Below are 15,793 nucleotides of genomic sequence, written 5' to 3'. Positions count from 1 at the left end.
TTTCTTTGCTATGGAACTGGTGTTAAGGGACCGGGTGAGATTCCCCGCCAGGTGAACACCAAGAAATTTGGTGTTCTTAATGATCTCTACTGAGGAGCCATTGATGTTCAGCGGGTAGTGGTCGCTCTGTGCCCTCCTGAAGTCAGCAACTATCTCTTTTGTTGACATTCAGAGACAGGTTGTTGGCTCTGCACCAGTCCGTTAGCCGCTGCACCTCCTCTCTGTAAGCTGACTCGTCGTTCTTGCTGATGAGACCCACCACGGTCATGTCATCGCATGTGGAAGGGCATCCAGGACATCACCAATTACAGGACATCACTTGACTGTGCAGGTGATGCCTCCCTCCTTGGAGTCAAATCCTGGTTCTAGCATCTATCAACGGTGATTGGAAAAGCTAAGAGTTTTAGAGTCACACAGTGATGCAGTCAGTAAAATGGCTGCCTCATGGTACCACAGACACAAGGTTATTCCTGACCTCTGATAATATCTTTATGGAGTTTGCACACTCTTTGTACATGGGTTTCCTTCAAGTGTTCCAGTTTCCTTCTATGTCTAAACACATGCAATTTGGCAGTTCAATTAATCAGGTTACTGTTAGTATGTAGGTGAACGATAGAATCTGAGGGGAGATGAAGAGAATGTTGGGTGAATGGAAAAATTAGGGTCAACATAAGATTAGTGCAAAATGTATGATTGATAGTTGGCAGTGGGCTAGGCCTGCTTCTCTTGTGTGATCCTGTGCTTTGAACTGTGGAGATGCGTGGTGCTCAGTTATTGAATTGGATTGGTTTAGGATTGTGTCTCTTTACTCTAGAGACAGAATTCCTTAGAGGTGTTATCTGTGTGTTATGCATCAACAATATTTTAGGTAGTTGAGTGCTATTAATAATTGGTTGTCTCTTTAGTTCATGTTTTGATGCCTTACCTATATAAATTATGACTAACCAATTACATCTTAATGCATCATTGTTTAGTTCAATAAATTGTAATTTGACTTTCCAAATGTTCTTGGATCTAAATTGTAGTCACCCTTGTGTTTCAGGCATGTGCTGCTGAGTCGATGATTTTGCACACCTATGGAATGTTGCTTCCATGTGGCATCAACAGGTTCCATGGTACTAAGTATGTTTGCTGTCCCCAAAATAAAATCGATGATGTGGATTCTGAAGACTCTGATTTTGAAGATGTAGATGACAAAGAGGAAGAGATTAGTGAATCAAGGTATTCTTTTACTGAATAAAAATCAGTTGAATTTTTCCAACACCAGTTTTGCAGTTCTCATGGGTGAATTAATTGATTCCTGTCATTAGTTCCAGTTCACGAATGCTACTCGGGTGGGCTTAAATGAGTTTGATAAGGGTTGGGAACCAGAGCACCAGGTCAGAAAGTGGAAGGATTGAGAGGAAGGTAGATACCATGACCAGCAAGTCTGTAAGAAGGTTAGGCAGGAGCAAAGTAACAGACATGATGGAATAGACAAGTTGAAATGTATTTATTTGAATGGTAGGTGTAATTAACTTAGAGCATGGTTTAGTACATGGTATGATGATGTTGTGGCCTTTACAGACAATTGGTTGAGAAAGAAGCAGGTCGAATGCTTGATGTTCCAGGGTTTCAATGTTTTTCAAAAAAAAGTGGGCAGTTGCACTATTAATCAGAAATAATATTACAGCTGTGCTCTGAGGGGCTTAATGAGGGCTTATCCACCAAGTTCACATGTAAAAAAATAAGTAAGGTACAAATACTTTGATAGTAATGGCCACCTGAAAATTGAGATAAATTAGGAAAAGCCAACAGGGTTGCAGTCATGGATTACTTCAACTTTCGCAGTGTAGCCTGGGACTGCCTGAATGTAAGAGGTTGAGATGGGACAGATTTTGTTATTTGTGTCCAGGTGGGGTTTCTTAAATCATTATGTGGACAGATTGCTGATTGTTGAATTAACTGGGCAGGATTCAATGAATCTCGTTTTTTGTGGATAGGATGTACGTGGGAACTCTTCACGTTCTCAGTTAGTTGCCAGTGTTGGAACTGTACCAGAAGAGCTTGGCAGGAGGGGGAGCAGAAATCTTTAGTCGCACAGCTGCAATCTTGTCTGGTCCTGCTGCCTTGAGTGTATCCAGTACTCTGCTATTTCTTTGGATTAAATGAAGTGAATCAAATTGACTGGAAACTGCTTCTACAGTGAAGAGATCTCATGAAGGAATATGTCAACCTTGTCTTCAGCTCTTCCATTCTGGGGCTTACCATCATTAAGAATGTAATTCATTTCTTTTCCCAACACACAAAAAATGCCAGCTAATCTCAGTGGACCCGGCAATGCACTGCTTATCCTATGATCCACCTGGCAGTCTTTATGAAAATCAAAGCCTACTGTGTCAACAGGAATACTAATGTCTATCAACTGGTATCATGTTGACAATTTGGTGAGCATGATACTTTTCCAGAATCCTTAATTGTGTCAAGTAATATTTTGACCATTGGGTATTCCATGTAAATTCCTGGTGACTTAGTGAGAACTTTAGTTAAGCTAATGCCTTAAGCACACATTAAGTGGATGCTGTGTTGACACTGGAATGTGTGGTGACACTTGCAGGCTGCCCCCTGCATATTCTTGGGTGTGTTGGGTGTTAACACAAATGACATGTGTTTTGATGTACATGTGTAAGTAAATCTGATCCGAGTCTGTCTTCTAAACCTAAATTACAGAGTTCTACAGCACATGAACAGGCCCTTTGGCCCAACTTGTCCATGTCCATGTGCTTGCATTGGGCTCATATTCCTCTAAATCTTTCTTATCCACGATAGGAGTACAGATGTCTTTTAGATGTAATGTACTTGAATTTAGAACTTCCCCTAATGGCTTTTCATATACCCATCACTCTCTGTGTGAAAAATATTGCCACTTGGGTCTTTAACTTTCCAAAATGCATCACTTCACACTAATATTAAATTCCATTTTTTTTCCACCAAATTCTGCTATTCCTTGATCCACTTCCCAAATTGATTTTGATCTTGTGATCATCTATGATCAGCTTCAATGTCCACCACCCCACCATTTTTAATGTCATCCCCAAACATAATAATCACACCACCTACATTCTTATCCAAATCATTAATATTGATGTTGAACAACAGAGGACCCAGCATCAATCCCTACAGTACACCACTGATCACAGGCCTCCAATCTGAAACCAACCCCTCCACTACCATCCTTGACTCCTTCGAGTAAGCCAATTTGCTGGCCCACCCTGTATCTCATGTGATGTAACTTCCTGACCATTCTATTAAGCAGGAGCTTGTCAAAAGCCTTGTTAAAGTCAATGTTGGCAATTTCTGCCACCTTGCCTTCATCAGACCAAATTCATGAAACACAATTAACCATGCACAAAGCCATGCTGACTGACCCTAATCAGTTCTTGCCTTTCCAAGTGCAGAAAGATCCTGTCTCACCACTGATTTCCCAACACTGGTATTTTGCTCACTTGTCTGTAATGTCTTGACTTAACCTTGCTGCCCTTCTTAGCCACCATCCAATCTTCAGATACCTCACCTGTCGTTAATGAAGTTACAAGAATCTCTGCTAGTGTTTTTTTTTCTCTTGTTTCACACAACATTAGAGGATACACTTGATCAGCAATTTATCCTCCTTATGCATCTCAATGCCACCAGCGCTACCTCTTGTAAAGTTTCAACATGTTTCTGGACAATAAAGTTCTCTTTCTGGAATCCTGAAGCTTCCACAAAGTTTCCACGGTAAATACAGAAGGTAAGTATTCATTTACAACTTAGCTTATCTTCTGCAGCCTGAGACATATGACTGCAGTGAACCTTGAGAGACCTGTTCTCTCTCTTGTTGCCCTTTTGCTCTTAATATAGAATTTCTTGGGATTCTCCTTTACCTTACCTGACAAAGATACTTGGTGGAACATCGGTCAATGGTTCATTTGAACAATTCTATATCCTAATAATATCTTAAGCAAAGGCTAGGGCCCACAAAGCATAATTTCCATTTCTTGGTGCTGTTGAATGCTTTTGGGATCAGCCACTTGAATTGTTTTTAAAAATGTATTCCAGCCAGGACCACACCCACAAACTGACTGAGACTCTGAAGTTGAGATCAGTATTCGTATATTCGGTAATTAATTGGCTTTTAATATCATGCATTCTGATATAAAACTATCTTTGTCATACACTAGGAGTCCAAGGATTCTGTCCTGAGGAAATTTTCAGTGGGCAAATGGTTAATGTTATCTGTTAAAGATCTTGCTATGGTTAACACAACTGTCTCATACCATGTGCACCACACTTTATGACTGGCAGCTATCATTGCCTTTAGTTGAAATCCATAAACAATATCTGTTCTCCTGATCTTTCTTTTATTTAAACTTCGTGTATCAGCCGGAGTCACTGGCTGGGACGAGCTCATGTTTAGGCATATAGCAAATGATGAATTGTATAACAGGCTGTAAATAACTCAGGAAATTTAGTTCATTGTAAAAAGCTATTAAGTGAATGATATGATGGTAGCTTTTGCTGAGGAAATGCATGGTAGGGCAACATGTGGTTTGAAAGGTAATTGCAAATTAATGATGTGCAACAGCTCAATTTCAGTAACTTAGAGTCCATTCATCAAGCTTGAAGGACAGTTACCACGGATTTGTATAGATGGCACAATTCCAATAAACTGACAATTGCCAAATTAAGTTCCTGTGCAATGTATGAACATCACTGCTGATCTTAGAATTAGATGTCTGGTGTCTGTGTTTCCAACAGTAAAATATGGAAAATGGGAAATGTGTGTGGTTGTGAAGAGAAGTAATTTTCCAATGCCTGCAATGCTCTTCCAGTGATTCTGATCTTGTTGTTCAGCAGAGAGGAGTCAGCTGAAGTAGAAGCAAATCCTGTTGTGGAGGAGAAGGGCAATGATGAACAGGATTATGACTACGATGAAGAGGATGAATATAATGATGATTGGGAGGAGGCAACCAGCGAGGAGAACTTGTACAAAGAAAATATTGTCAATAATGAGAAAGGTAATTTGTTTTATGTTAGAAGTTATTATTCTTACTCTACATTGTAGCAAGGCTAAAATAAAAACGTTGCAATGGTACAATATGTAGATTATTGGTTGCATGAGGAAATAAAAAAAATTGTTCACTTAATAACTTCAACAGAAATTAAACTACCTTGCAAACTTTCCAGTAATCTGCAACACTGCATGTCATTTTGTCATTAATTGCTGGGTGGAATACATCTTCTGAAGTGCGTTTTGGGAATATTAGCAAAAATTTAGGTGTATGAAGACATTTTTAACCTCAAGGCTATTTCCCATCCCAGTACCTAAGAAAAAGAAGGCAATGTGCCTTCGTGGCTACTGTCTAGTTGTTCTGACATCTACCATCATGAAGTGCTTTGAGAGGCTGGTCATGTCATGCATTAACTTCAGCATTCCAAACAACTTTGACCCACTGCAATTTGTTTACCTTCAAAACAGGTTTGCAGCAGGTGCTATCTCCCTGGCCCTACACTTACCTCTGGAGCATCTGCACAATTAAGATACCTATTTCAGATTATTGTTTATTGGCTACAGCTGTGCTTTCACTACTATAATTCCAAGCAAACTTGTCACCAAACTCTGGACCTTGGGAGTAAACACCTCCATCTGTGACTAAACCCTTATCATCCTTGCCACCAGACCATAATCAGTAACAATAGACAGCACCACCTCTAAACACTGGTGCCCACAAGGTTGTGTGCATGGCCAGATTCTGTTCTAACTTCATCTACAAGTTTGCAGATAATTCTGTAATTTTGAGCTGTATTTCAGATAATGCTGAGTCAAAGTATAGGAAGGAAATAGAGGACTTAGTAACATGGTGTTTAAGGCAACAACCTTCAATGTCAGCAAAACGAGAGCTGGTTATTGACTAAAGAAAAAGTGAGGGAGTGGTACACATGCTCCTATCTGCATCAACAGTTTTGAAGTTGAGACGAGGAGTGAACAACACCAATAGTCTTTTCTGGTCTAACCTGGTCGAAGATGACAAGAAAGCTCACCAACATCGATTTCTTCAGCAGGCTAAAGAAATTCAGTGTGTATCTGTTGATCCTTACCAATTTTTATCGATGCACGATAGAAAGCATCCTGGCTTGATGCATAATATTTACTTGAGAGGCAAACACAGTCTGTAGAAGTGAGGCAAAGCAGCAGTGAGGTCATGGACCGTATGCAGATTACAAAAGAAGTCTTGAGGCAAATTTGGGTTGGTATATCCCTAGGGTCTGACAAAATGTTCCCTCGGACCTCGTTGTAGGCTAGTGCAGAAATTGCAGAGGTCTTAGTAGAGGCATTCAAAACATCCTTATACATTGGTGTGGTACTGGAGGATAGCTAATGTTGTTCTACTGTTTAAGAAAGGCTCTTTAAGAATAAATCAGGAAATAAGAATAACCGGTGAGCCTGATATCAGTGGTGGAAAAGTTATTGGAAGGTATTCGAAGGGACTGGGCCTATGAGTATTTGGGTAGACAGAGATTGATTAGGGATAGTCAGCATGGCTTTATGTGTGGTAGGATTTTGCAAGGAAGTTACCAGGGAAGATGATGAAGGCAAGGCAGTGGATGTTGTCTGCATGGACATTAGCAAGGCCTTTGACAAGGTTCTGCATGGGAGGTTAGTCAAGAAGATTTAGTCACTTGGCATTTAGGATGAGATAGTACATTGAATTTGACGAATTTGTTAGAAGCCAGAGAGTGGTAGCAGATGGTTGCCTCTCTGACCAGAGACTTTTGACTAGTGGTCACAAGGATCAGTTCTTGGGTCCATTGTTGTTATGTACAGTTGCAAGAAAAGGCTTGTGTGCCTTTTGCAGTTACCTGGTTTTCTGCATTAATTGCTCATAAAATGTGGTCTGATCTTCATGCAAGTCACAATAATAGACAAACATAATCTACCTAATCAAATAACAGACAAACAGTTGTACTACTTCTCGTCAATACTGAGTACACTATTTAAACAATTAGGTCTAGGTTCAAAAAAGTATGTATATATTAAATATATATATTAAAAAAGACACACACTCAGTTTACTGACAGAGCTTGCTCTTCTCAAGAAAGATCTGTTTATGTTCACCATGCCTCGATCAAAACAACTTTCAGAGGACCTTAGAAGAATTGTGGAGATGCATGCAGCTGGAAAAGGCTAGAAAAGGATTTCTAAAGACCTGAGTGTTCATCAGTCCACAGTAAGAGAAAGTGTCTACAAATGGAGGAACCTGTTGCTACTCTCCCTAGGAGTGGGTGCCCTACAAAGATCTGTCCAAGAGTAAAACGTGCAATGCTGAAGGAGGTGAAAAAGAACCCAAGGGTAACAGCAAATGACCTGCAGAAATCTCTAGAACTTGCTATAGTCTCTGTTCATGTGTCCACCCTAAAAAAAAACAAAAAAAAACAAAACACTAAACCAGAATGGCATTCAGGGAAGAGCACCATGGTGGAAGCTGCTGCTCCAAAAGACCACAACACTTCTGGATGAATGTTCTGTGGACAGATGGAACAAAAATTGAACTTTTTGGCAGAAATGCACACTGCTATGTTTGGAGGGAAAAGGGCACTGCACATCAACACCAACACCTCATCCCAACTGTGAAGCATGGTGAAAAGAATATCATGGTTTGGGGCTGCTTTGCTGTCTCAGGGCCTGCACAGATTGAAATTGTTGAGAGAACAATAAATTCAAAATTGTATCAAGATGTTCTACAGGAGAATGTCAAGGTAGTGGTATGTTTCCTGAAGGTTAATAGAAGTTGGATGATGCAACAAGACAATGATCTGAACCACAAGAATAAGTCAACAGCAGAATGGTTTAAAGAAAGAAGAAAATATGTGTTTTGGAATGGCCATGTCAAAGTCCAGGCCTTATCTCAATTGAGATGTTGTGGAATGACCTGAAGATGGCTGTTCATACAAGGTGTCCCAGAAATACTGGTGAACTGAAACAGTTTCATGTGGAGGAATGGTCTAAAAGTCCTCCTTGCCATTGTGCAAGTCTGATCAGCTACAGGAAACGTTTGGTGGAAGTTATTGCTGCTAAAGGAGGTTTTACGAGTTATTAAATACAAGGGTTCACATTTTTTCCAGTCTGGACTGTGAATGATTAAATAATGTGTTATTAAATAAATTAATAAAGCCATGAAAAAATACAACTGTTTGTGTGATATTAGTTCATGAAAGGAGTTCACAGTCACGAAGCCAGTCATCACTGTAGCCGATCCAGGTAGATTATGTTTGTCTATTATTGTGACTTAGATGAGGATCAGACCACATTTTATGAGTAATTAATGCAGAAAACCAGTTAATTGCAAAGGGTCACAAACCTTTTCTTGCAACCGTATATCAACGATCTGGATGATGTGTTTAACTGCATCAGCAAATTTGCGGTTGACACAGAGTTTGGAGGAGTAGTGACAGTGAAGAAGAATATCAAAACTTGTCGCAGGAGTTGGACCAGCTAAAAAAATGGGCTGAAAAATGGCAGATGGAATTTAATGCAGACAAGTGTGAGTGAGATGTTGCACTTTGGAAGGACAAACCAAGGTGGGACACACACGAGGAATGGTAGGGCATTGAGGAGAGTAGTAGAACAGAGGGATCTGGAATTACAGATCGACAGTACCTTGAAAGTGGCGTTAAAGGTTAGATAGGATCATAAAGAGAGCTTTTGGCACATTGGCCTTCATAAATCAGAGTATTGAGCACAGGAGTTAGGGTGTTATGTTGAAGTTGTATAAGACGTTGGTGAGGCCTAATTTGGAGTATTGTGTGCTGTTTTGGTCACTTACCTACAGGAAAGATGTAAATAAGATTGAAAGAGTACAGAGAAAATTTACAAGGACATTGCTGGTTTTGAAGACCTGAGTTTAGGGAAACATTTTTAAACACTATTTTCTGTGTAGTCTGTGATTCTGTGATTTTGGCTCAGGATGGACTCAAAGATGTATTCACCTCCACCATTTTCCAAAATGGCTTTGGAGTGAGATGCATTCAAAGGTTTCTCTATCTGCTTGCCTCTCTCCCTTTATCTGGTGGTCATCCATTCCTCCTTTATCTTTCTTTAAGGTGACCACCTCCAAAAACCTGTTATTCATGTAGATTTCAGCCTTGTGGTTCAATTGACACTCTTGTCCAAAATTCTGTCCTCAAGCTAGCAAAACTGGAAACACATGTTGTCATTTTAGTTCCCAAGTGCTGCAAGCTGTACAACTTTCTCAATTTGGAAAGGGCCCCTTAAAGTATTGTACTTAAAAGTACCTGAACTATAAACCTACCTGACTAACATCAATTTCACACTAACTAAAGGTCAGAGCTGAGAGATGCCACAAACCTCTTCCTTTCATACACAAAAGTCTATAGTCTCAGACCCCTGCACTTCCAATATTCTCTGTGGGAAAACCGACCTGTCTGCTGGGAAAAATGTGTTTGTAGTGTTTGCGGAAATTTTGTATTAGTTGTTAGTTACACGGAAGAATGTTGTAATGGTGAAATGCTGATATTATCTTGCAAGATCTCTTTTTACGTTCAATTGAAGATTTTACTTCCTTATAACTCGCTATATGTATGGTTTGGTTTATTATTGTCACATGTATCGAAGTTAAAAGCTTAAAAAGTTCAAAGTACATTTATTATCAAAGTATGTACACATTGTACAACCTTGAGATTCGTCTCCTTACAGGCAAAACAAAGAAACCCAATAGAACCCATTTAAAAAAAAGACTATCAGACATCTAAGTGCAGTAAAAGAGCAAATTGTGCAAACAATAAAAGTAAGCAAATAACATTCAGAACTGAAGTTCATGAAAGTGAGTTTACAGTCATGAAGCCAGTCATCACTGCAGCCGATCCAGCAACCCATTAGTTACAGGCTACAGCCACAGTTCATTGCAGAGACAAGTAAACCTTATGGAGCAGCAAGCTGAACCAGCCCGTCCCTTGCCTTCAGCCCGGATACCCTGACCTTTTCAATCTGGCCCAGCACTTAAATCAGCTAAACCATGGGTCAGTCTTTGTTCTCGGACCCACCCACCCGCTTTGGTACACTCACGGGCCTGGACCCTGCCACCTCAATTCAGTCTGTCACCAATCTTTCCAATTCGACTCGGTGCTTAAATTGGTCAAACCTCTGGTCTTTTCATGCTCTCGGGTCCAGGCCCAGGCCCCGCCACTTTGACTCTGCCTCATCACAGTTCTGCCACATCAAATCACCTCCAAGTTTGCTCCAGCAATGGGCAAATCTTGGCTCATTCTCCGCTCTTGAGCTCAGGCCCTATCACCTTGATTCAGCCTGTACATGCTATGCCACGCCACAACTGTCCTGCACCTAGAAGACTTTAGTTCACTCTGCAAAAATGCGAAGTCGTATAGACGGTTCAAAAGCTCGATTCAAAAAGGGAAGTTACAGGCTATTGAACGCAGTGATTGTGTCCGAGAAAAAGCGTAATTAATACAGGAATTTATAGATAGGTTTGTTTTGTTTGCTGCCAGCAAGTAGTTGCTGTGATTCACCAACGCCATCTTGAACCAGAAGAATACAGTGAAAAGCTTATTTTGCATACTGCTTATATAGATCAAATCATTATACTGTGGGTTGAGGTGGAGATCAGGTAAAACAATAACAATGCAGAATACAGAGTAAGTGTAGTACAGGTAAACAATATGGTGCAAGATCATAGTGAGGTAGATTGTGAGGCCAAGAGTCCATCATATCATACAAGGTGTCCATTGAAGAGTCTTAACAGTAGGTTAGAAGCTGCCCTTGAGGTTAGTGGTAAATGCTTTCAGGCTTTTAGATGTTTTGCCCGATAGGAGAGGGGAAAAGAGGGAATGCGGGGTGGGGTGAGTCTGATTATGCTGGTTGATTTACTGAGGCAGCAAGTATAAGCAGAGCTCGTGGAGGGGAGGCTGGTTCCTGTGACGTGCTGAGCTGTGTCCACAATTCTCTGCAGTTTTTTGCAGTCATGTGCAGAACAGTTATTATACCTAGCCGTTATGCATCCAGGCAGAATGCTCTCGATGGTGCATCGATTAAAAGGCATTGGTGAGCTTTCTTGACTGTGACATTAACGATGCAGTTATTTGATAGATAAGAAGTCCGTGAAAACAATAATATCCGTTAAGATTGTATCTGCAGTTGTTTACACCTGTGTAAGGTCAATTATTGAATGAAGCACCAGAGTAAATTTGGTGAATAGTCTAAAGTCACCTAGGTCACACATGAAACTTCTCTGCCTTGCTGGCTTTTCAGCATGTATACCACTCTCAACATGTATAGAAATTAGTGTAACAACCGTTCAATTTATTACAATCTTAATCCAGAATGCCTGCACTCTGTTGCTGAACTCTCCAAGGAGCTTCCACTGCCTGCATTATTGTTGATAGTAATTTGTCAATATTTTTCATTCTCAGTCTTTTATTATTTATCTCTGCCTGTGCATTGGACCCAATTGCCATGCCTGTAGTTTGAGTCCCAAGAAAGACTCCCCATTAAGATATCTGACACTTGAATGAACACATCTGTTCCCCACAACAGGCTATAGTTGGACTTTGCTGTGCCATAATGCCTGATTGATGCTTAAACATAATCAGGAAGAAATGTGCTCAATTTGTCCACCAGCATGGGTACCATCAGGTTATTTTTCTCAGTGCTATTAGCTTCCAGTGTTGAATTCAGTTCAAGTAGCGTTGTTATCCCTGTGGAGCAGTTGGTTATTGTCTAATAGAATGAGGTTTACATTACCCAAGGACATTGATATGAGTCTTGTTCCACTTAGACTAAGCAGTCCAGAAACATTAACATGTCCTTTAGATGACAAAAGGATTAAGAAAATTTATGACAAGTAGACTGGACAGAAGTATTAAAGTATTTTGGAGTTTCATCTGAAAATTACAAGCTCCAGTAATGAAGAATTTGCATTACAATTGACTTATGAATTCACAAGGAGTATCCTTTGGGGCTTCATACCCAAATGTGCTTCACGTACAATCATATATACAACTCAGTTGGTGATAACCTCAAACCATTACGAAATGCTTCATGTGTAAAACCAGTGCCATTGTGTTAACTTAATTTCTTCCATCAATATACTTTCGGTCAAGCATCTAAGGGCAAATCATCTTGATACTTCAGGTTGCAGTCTGGAATTGATTATTGTTTGATTATTCTTCCTTGAAAGGTTATTGCCCAGTTTCTACCAGCTGATGATGCTGTTGGTTTCATGATGGTGACACTTCTTTGCTATGGTTGCTGAAATTGAAGATGGAGGAGGGGGAATGTGAATGCTGTTAATTTACTATGTGGCATTTTGTGAGTGAAACCCTGCCTTAAGGATTTAATTGAGGTAACAGAAGATTGAAAGTTGGGCTGTAGATGTTGTCTGATTAGGAACTTTGGAATATTATATAAAGTTCTGATCACCACATTGTACAATTGTACATTGTGCTGGAGAGAATGTAGGGGAGATTAACCTGGCTGTTGCCTGGAGGACTTCAGTGGTGGGGAAAGAGTGGACAGCTGAGCTATATTTTCTGAAGTGAAGGACACTGACCTGACGTAAGTACATATATACACTGCCTCCCTTACATCTTCATCATTCAAAATCTAATTAGGTGAGTGTGTAGTATCAATAGTAAGAATAAGACATTGTCTATTCTTGATACCATGATCTCTGTGCTTAGATGAATGTATCTTACTTTCCAAAATAAGGTAGGATAATTTTTATGCTAATGATCTGATTGTTTTACATGTCATAGACTGTTAAAGAGCATCATTTTTACCACAGCTTACTGATTGATATGTACCAGGTTCATTTTGAATCAGTGGTAACAAACTTATTTTTTTCTTTGACATTTCTAAAAGTGTAGAATTTCAAATGCCATTGACTTAATAAATTCAGTGACACACTTTGTTTAGAAGCGTTGGTGTATGGAAATTTATAGGTAATATTTACAACGAAATCTTGGTGCAAAAGAAACCAAGGGAATTGTGTTTAACATTGCAGAAGTAATTTGTGTATGTTGTGAAATTGAAGGTCTCAAGCATACAACCCTAAGCTAACTGAGTTTGACTCGTCTTCTGTCTTACAGTTCTTTCAACACCTCACCCAACAGATGATGTAGATGTTTATTTTGAGACACCTGCAGATGCAAATGAACACGCACGTTTTGCAAAGGCGAAACAGCAGTTGGAGATCCGACACCGTGATCGTATGGATAAGGTAATGGTATACGTATTGTATACTCTGTAGCTGCTGTTGGTGGCCTATGCCTTATGATGGGGTGATGGGCTTAAATAACTAACATGTACTGTAAAATCACTTTTCTCACTCTTGAAGGGAAATTCATCTGTGAACCTGACTGGAAATCTTGTAATTACCACTTCCTGTTGTTTCAAACGAATATGATACCATGCTGCAACTGACTTCATTTTATTTAAATTTTCCATAAACAATGCTCTAAATAATTGGGAGTTAATAACTTGGGAATTACACTTAAGCTTAAAGCAATATTACAGAACAGATGACCCCAGATGACATTTAAAATAGGTACAACACACACAAAATGCTGGTGGAATGCTGCAGGCCAGGTAGCATCTATAGGAAGAAGTACAGTCGACGTTTCGGGCCGAGACCCTTCGTCAGGACCTGATTATATCTGTGTCTGCTTCTGCTATGTTCAAAATCTGTGACGATACTTGTAACATAACTTTTGGTGTGAAGCCCTGCACCCTGAACTGCAGTGGAGAGATTTGTTTGGAGGGGTACAGTGCAGAACAGGCCCTTCCAGCTCAGTGAGCCACACTGCCCGGCAACCCACCCATTTAACCCGAGTCTAATCACAGGACAATTTACAATGACAGATTAATCTACCAACTTTTAGATTTTTGGAATGTGGAAGGAAACCAGAACACGTGGGGGAAACCCACATGCTTCAGGGGAAGGAGGCACAAACTTCTCGCACGTGGTGTTGGAATTGAACTCCGATGCCCCGAACTGTAGCTCCATTACAGGTTGGCATGAATGATGTAGGTATTACTGAATCACACCTGAAAGAAGATTATAGCTGGGAACTTAATATCCAAGGATACACATTATATTGAAAGGACAAGCAGGAAGGCAGAAGGGGTGGCATTGCTCTGTTGGTAAAAAAAATGAAATCAAATCATTAGAAAGAGATGACATAGGGTCAGAAGGTGTTGAATCATTGTGGGTAGAGCTAAGGAACTGCAAGGGTAAAAAGACTCTGATGGGATTGTAGACAGACCCTCAAGCAGTAGTAAGGGTGTGGTCTGCAAGTTACAATGGGAGATAGAAAATGCATGCCAAAAGGGCAATGTTACTGTAGTCATGGGGGATTTCAATATACAGGTAGACTGGGAAAATTGGGTTGGTGCTGGATTCCAAGAGGGGGAATTTTTAGAATGCCTACAAGATGGCTTTTAAAAACAACTCGTGGTTGAGCCCACTAGGGGATCAGCTATTCTGGATTGGGTGTTGTGTAATGAACCGGGACTGATTAGAGAGCTGAAGGTAAAGGAGCCCTTGGGAAAAGTGATTGTAACGTTCTCCTTCGCGTGTAACGATAACGTCGAATTTAACGTCGAGATAAACCACAGTCAATGAAACCAGATCGCAGTAAGATTAACCATTTACTGTTCACTCTTCACATTAACATATGGTGAAAACTGTTGATAAAACAATACAAGATTGATACAGTATTTGTTCCTTCCTTAATATCACATTTCAAGTGTAAATACTTGCAAAGGTGACTATAACTACATTACACTAAGGTGCAGTATACAGGGAGAGTTTACCTGCTCCATTGACTACTTTAAATACACTTCCATGCAAACTATCCGCGACTCTTTAACTAACGAAAGCATAAACATTATCTACCGTCGTTACTTCTAACAGGATCGGCATTAACATCTTAGTTCAATATATCGATTATCTATTAACTTACAGCGTTGCTCTCACTGTGATTTCTCATGCCTGCAAAACAACTTCTGCTCAGGTGAGCCTCGTGGAAAGCCCCCACCCTCGCGCTAATTTCAAACCGGTGTTTTCCCACAAGACGCGGCGAAACCGGATGTGACGTCATCGCATGCCGATATATTTTACATGCAATGAATATACTTTAAACACTTCTAATTCTAACTAGAAAATACTATTGAATGAATTACTAAGCGAAAATATTATAAACTAAATAACTGTCGTAAAGACAGCACACTCCCCGCTTGACCTTCGTAAGGTCACAATGAGCAGAGTACAAACTTAGTCTCTTAATCAGTCATTGGGTAGAAGTAGAATAACTTCTGTAACTGGCCTTTGGTAAATTTTCACATCGCCTTGGTCGGTAGTCTTCAATTCGATCTTCCTGACATGTCCATCCTCGCTAGGGAATGTAGCAGTGATTCTGGCCATTGGCCAGCTGTTGCGGGTGATCTGCTTGTCCCTGAGCAGGACTAGGTCTCCAACTTGAAGATTCCTGCGGGGTTCTGTCCACTTTCGTCTCTGTTGCAACGAGGGTAGATATTCCTGTCTCCAGCGGGACCAGAACTGATTTGCCAGAGCCTGGACTTGTCTCCATTGCTTTGTATACAAATCCTTGTCTGAAAAGTCTCCTGGTGGAGGAGGTGCTCCTGCCTTCTGTGTAAGGAGCATTGATGGCGAAAGGATGAAGGGGTTTTCTGGGTCAGAGGACACAGGCAGGAGTGGTCGTGAGTTCATAATGGCTGTGA

At 40.3% G+C, this 15,793-nt stretch overlaps 1 protein-coding gene across 2 annotated transcripts in view; it reads left to right on the top strand.

The window, feature by feature from the left end:
• aplp2 (amyloid beta (A4) precursor-like protein 2) overlaps positions 1–15,793 on the top strand; it is a 148,805-nt gene that overhangs the window by 69,567 nt on the left and 63,445 nt on the right. The window contains exons 5-7 of one of the 2 annotated variants that reach the window (XM_059957137.1): positions 1,043–1,221; positions 4,873–5,036; positions 13,141–13,271. In XM_059957137.1, coding sequence (XP_059813120.1) covers positions 1,043–1,221; positions 4,873–5,036; positions 13,141–13,271 — 474 coding nt within the window. The remainder of the gene's footprint in view (positions 1–1,042; positions 1,222–4,872; positions 5,037–13,140; positions 13,272–15,793) is intronic. The other variant, XM_059957138.1, reaches the window with a different exon arrangement.

The sequence above is a fragment of the Hypanus sabinus genome, chromosome X2 (genome assembly GCF_030144855.1).
Source record: "Hypanus sabinus isolate sHypSab1 chromosome X2, sHypSab1.hap1, whole genome shotgun sequence".
Taxonomy (NCBI): Eukaryota; Metazoa; Chordata; class Chondrichthyes; order Myliobatiformes; family Dasyatidae; genus Hypanus; species Hypanus sabinus.
This window is presented reverse-complemented; position numbering and strand designations above follow the sequence as displayed.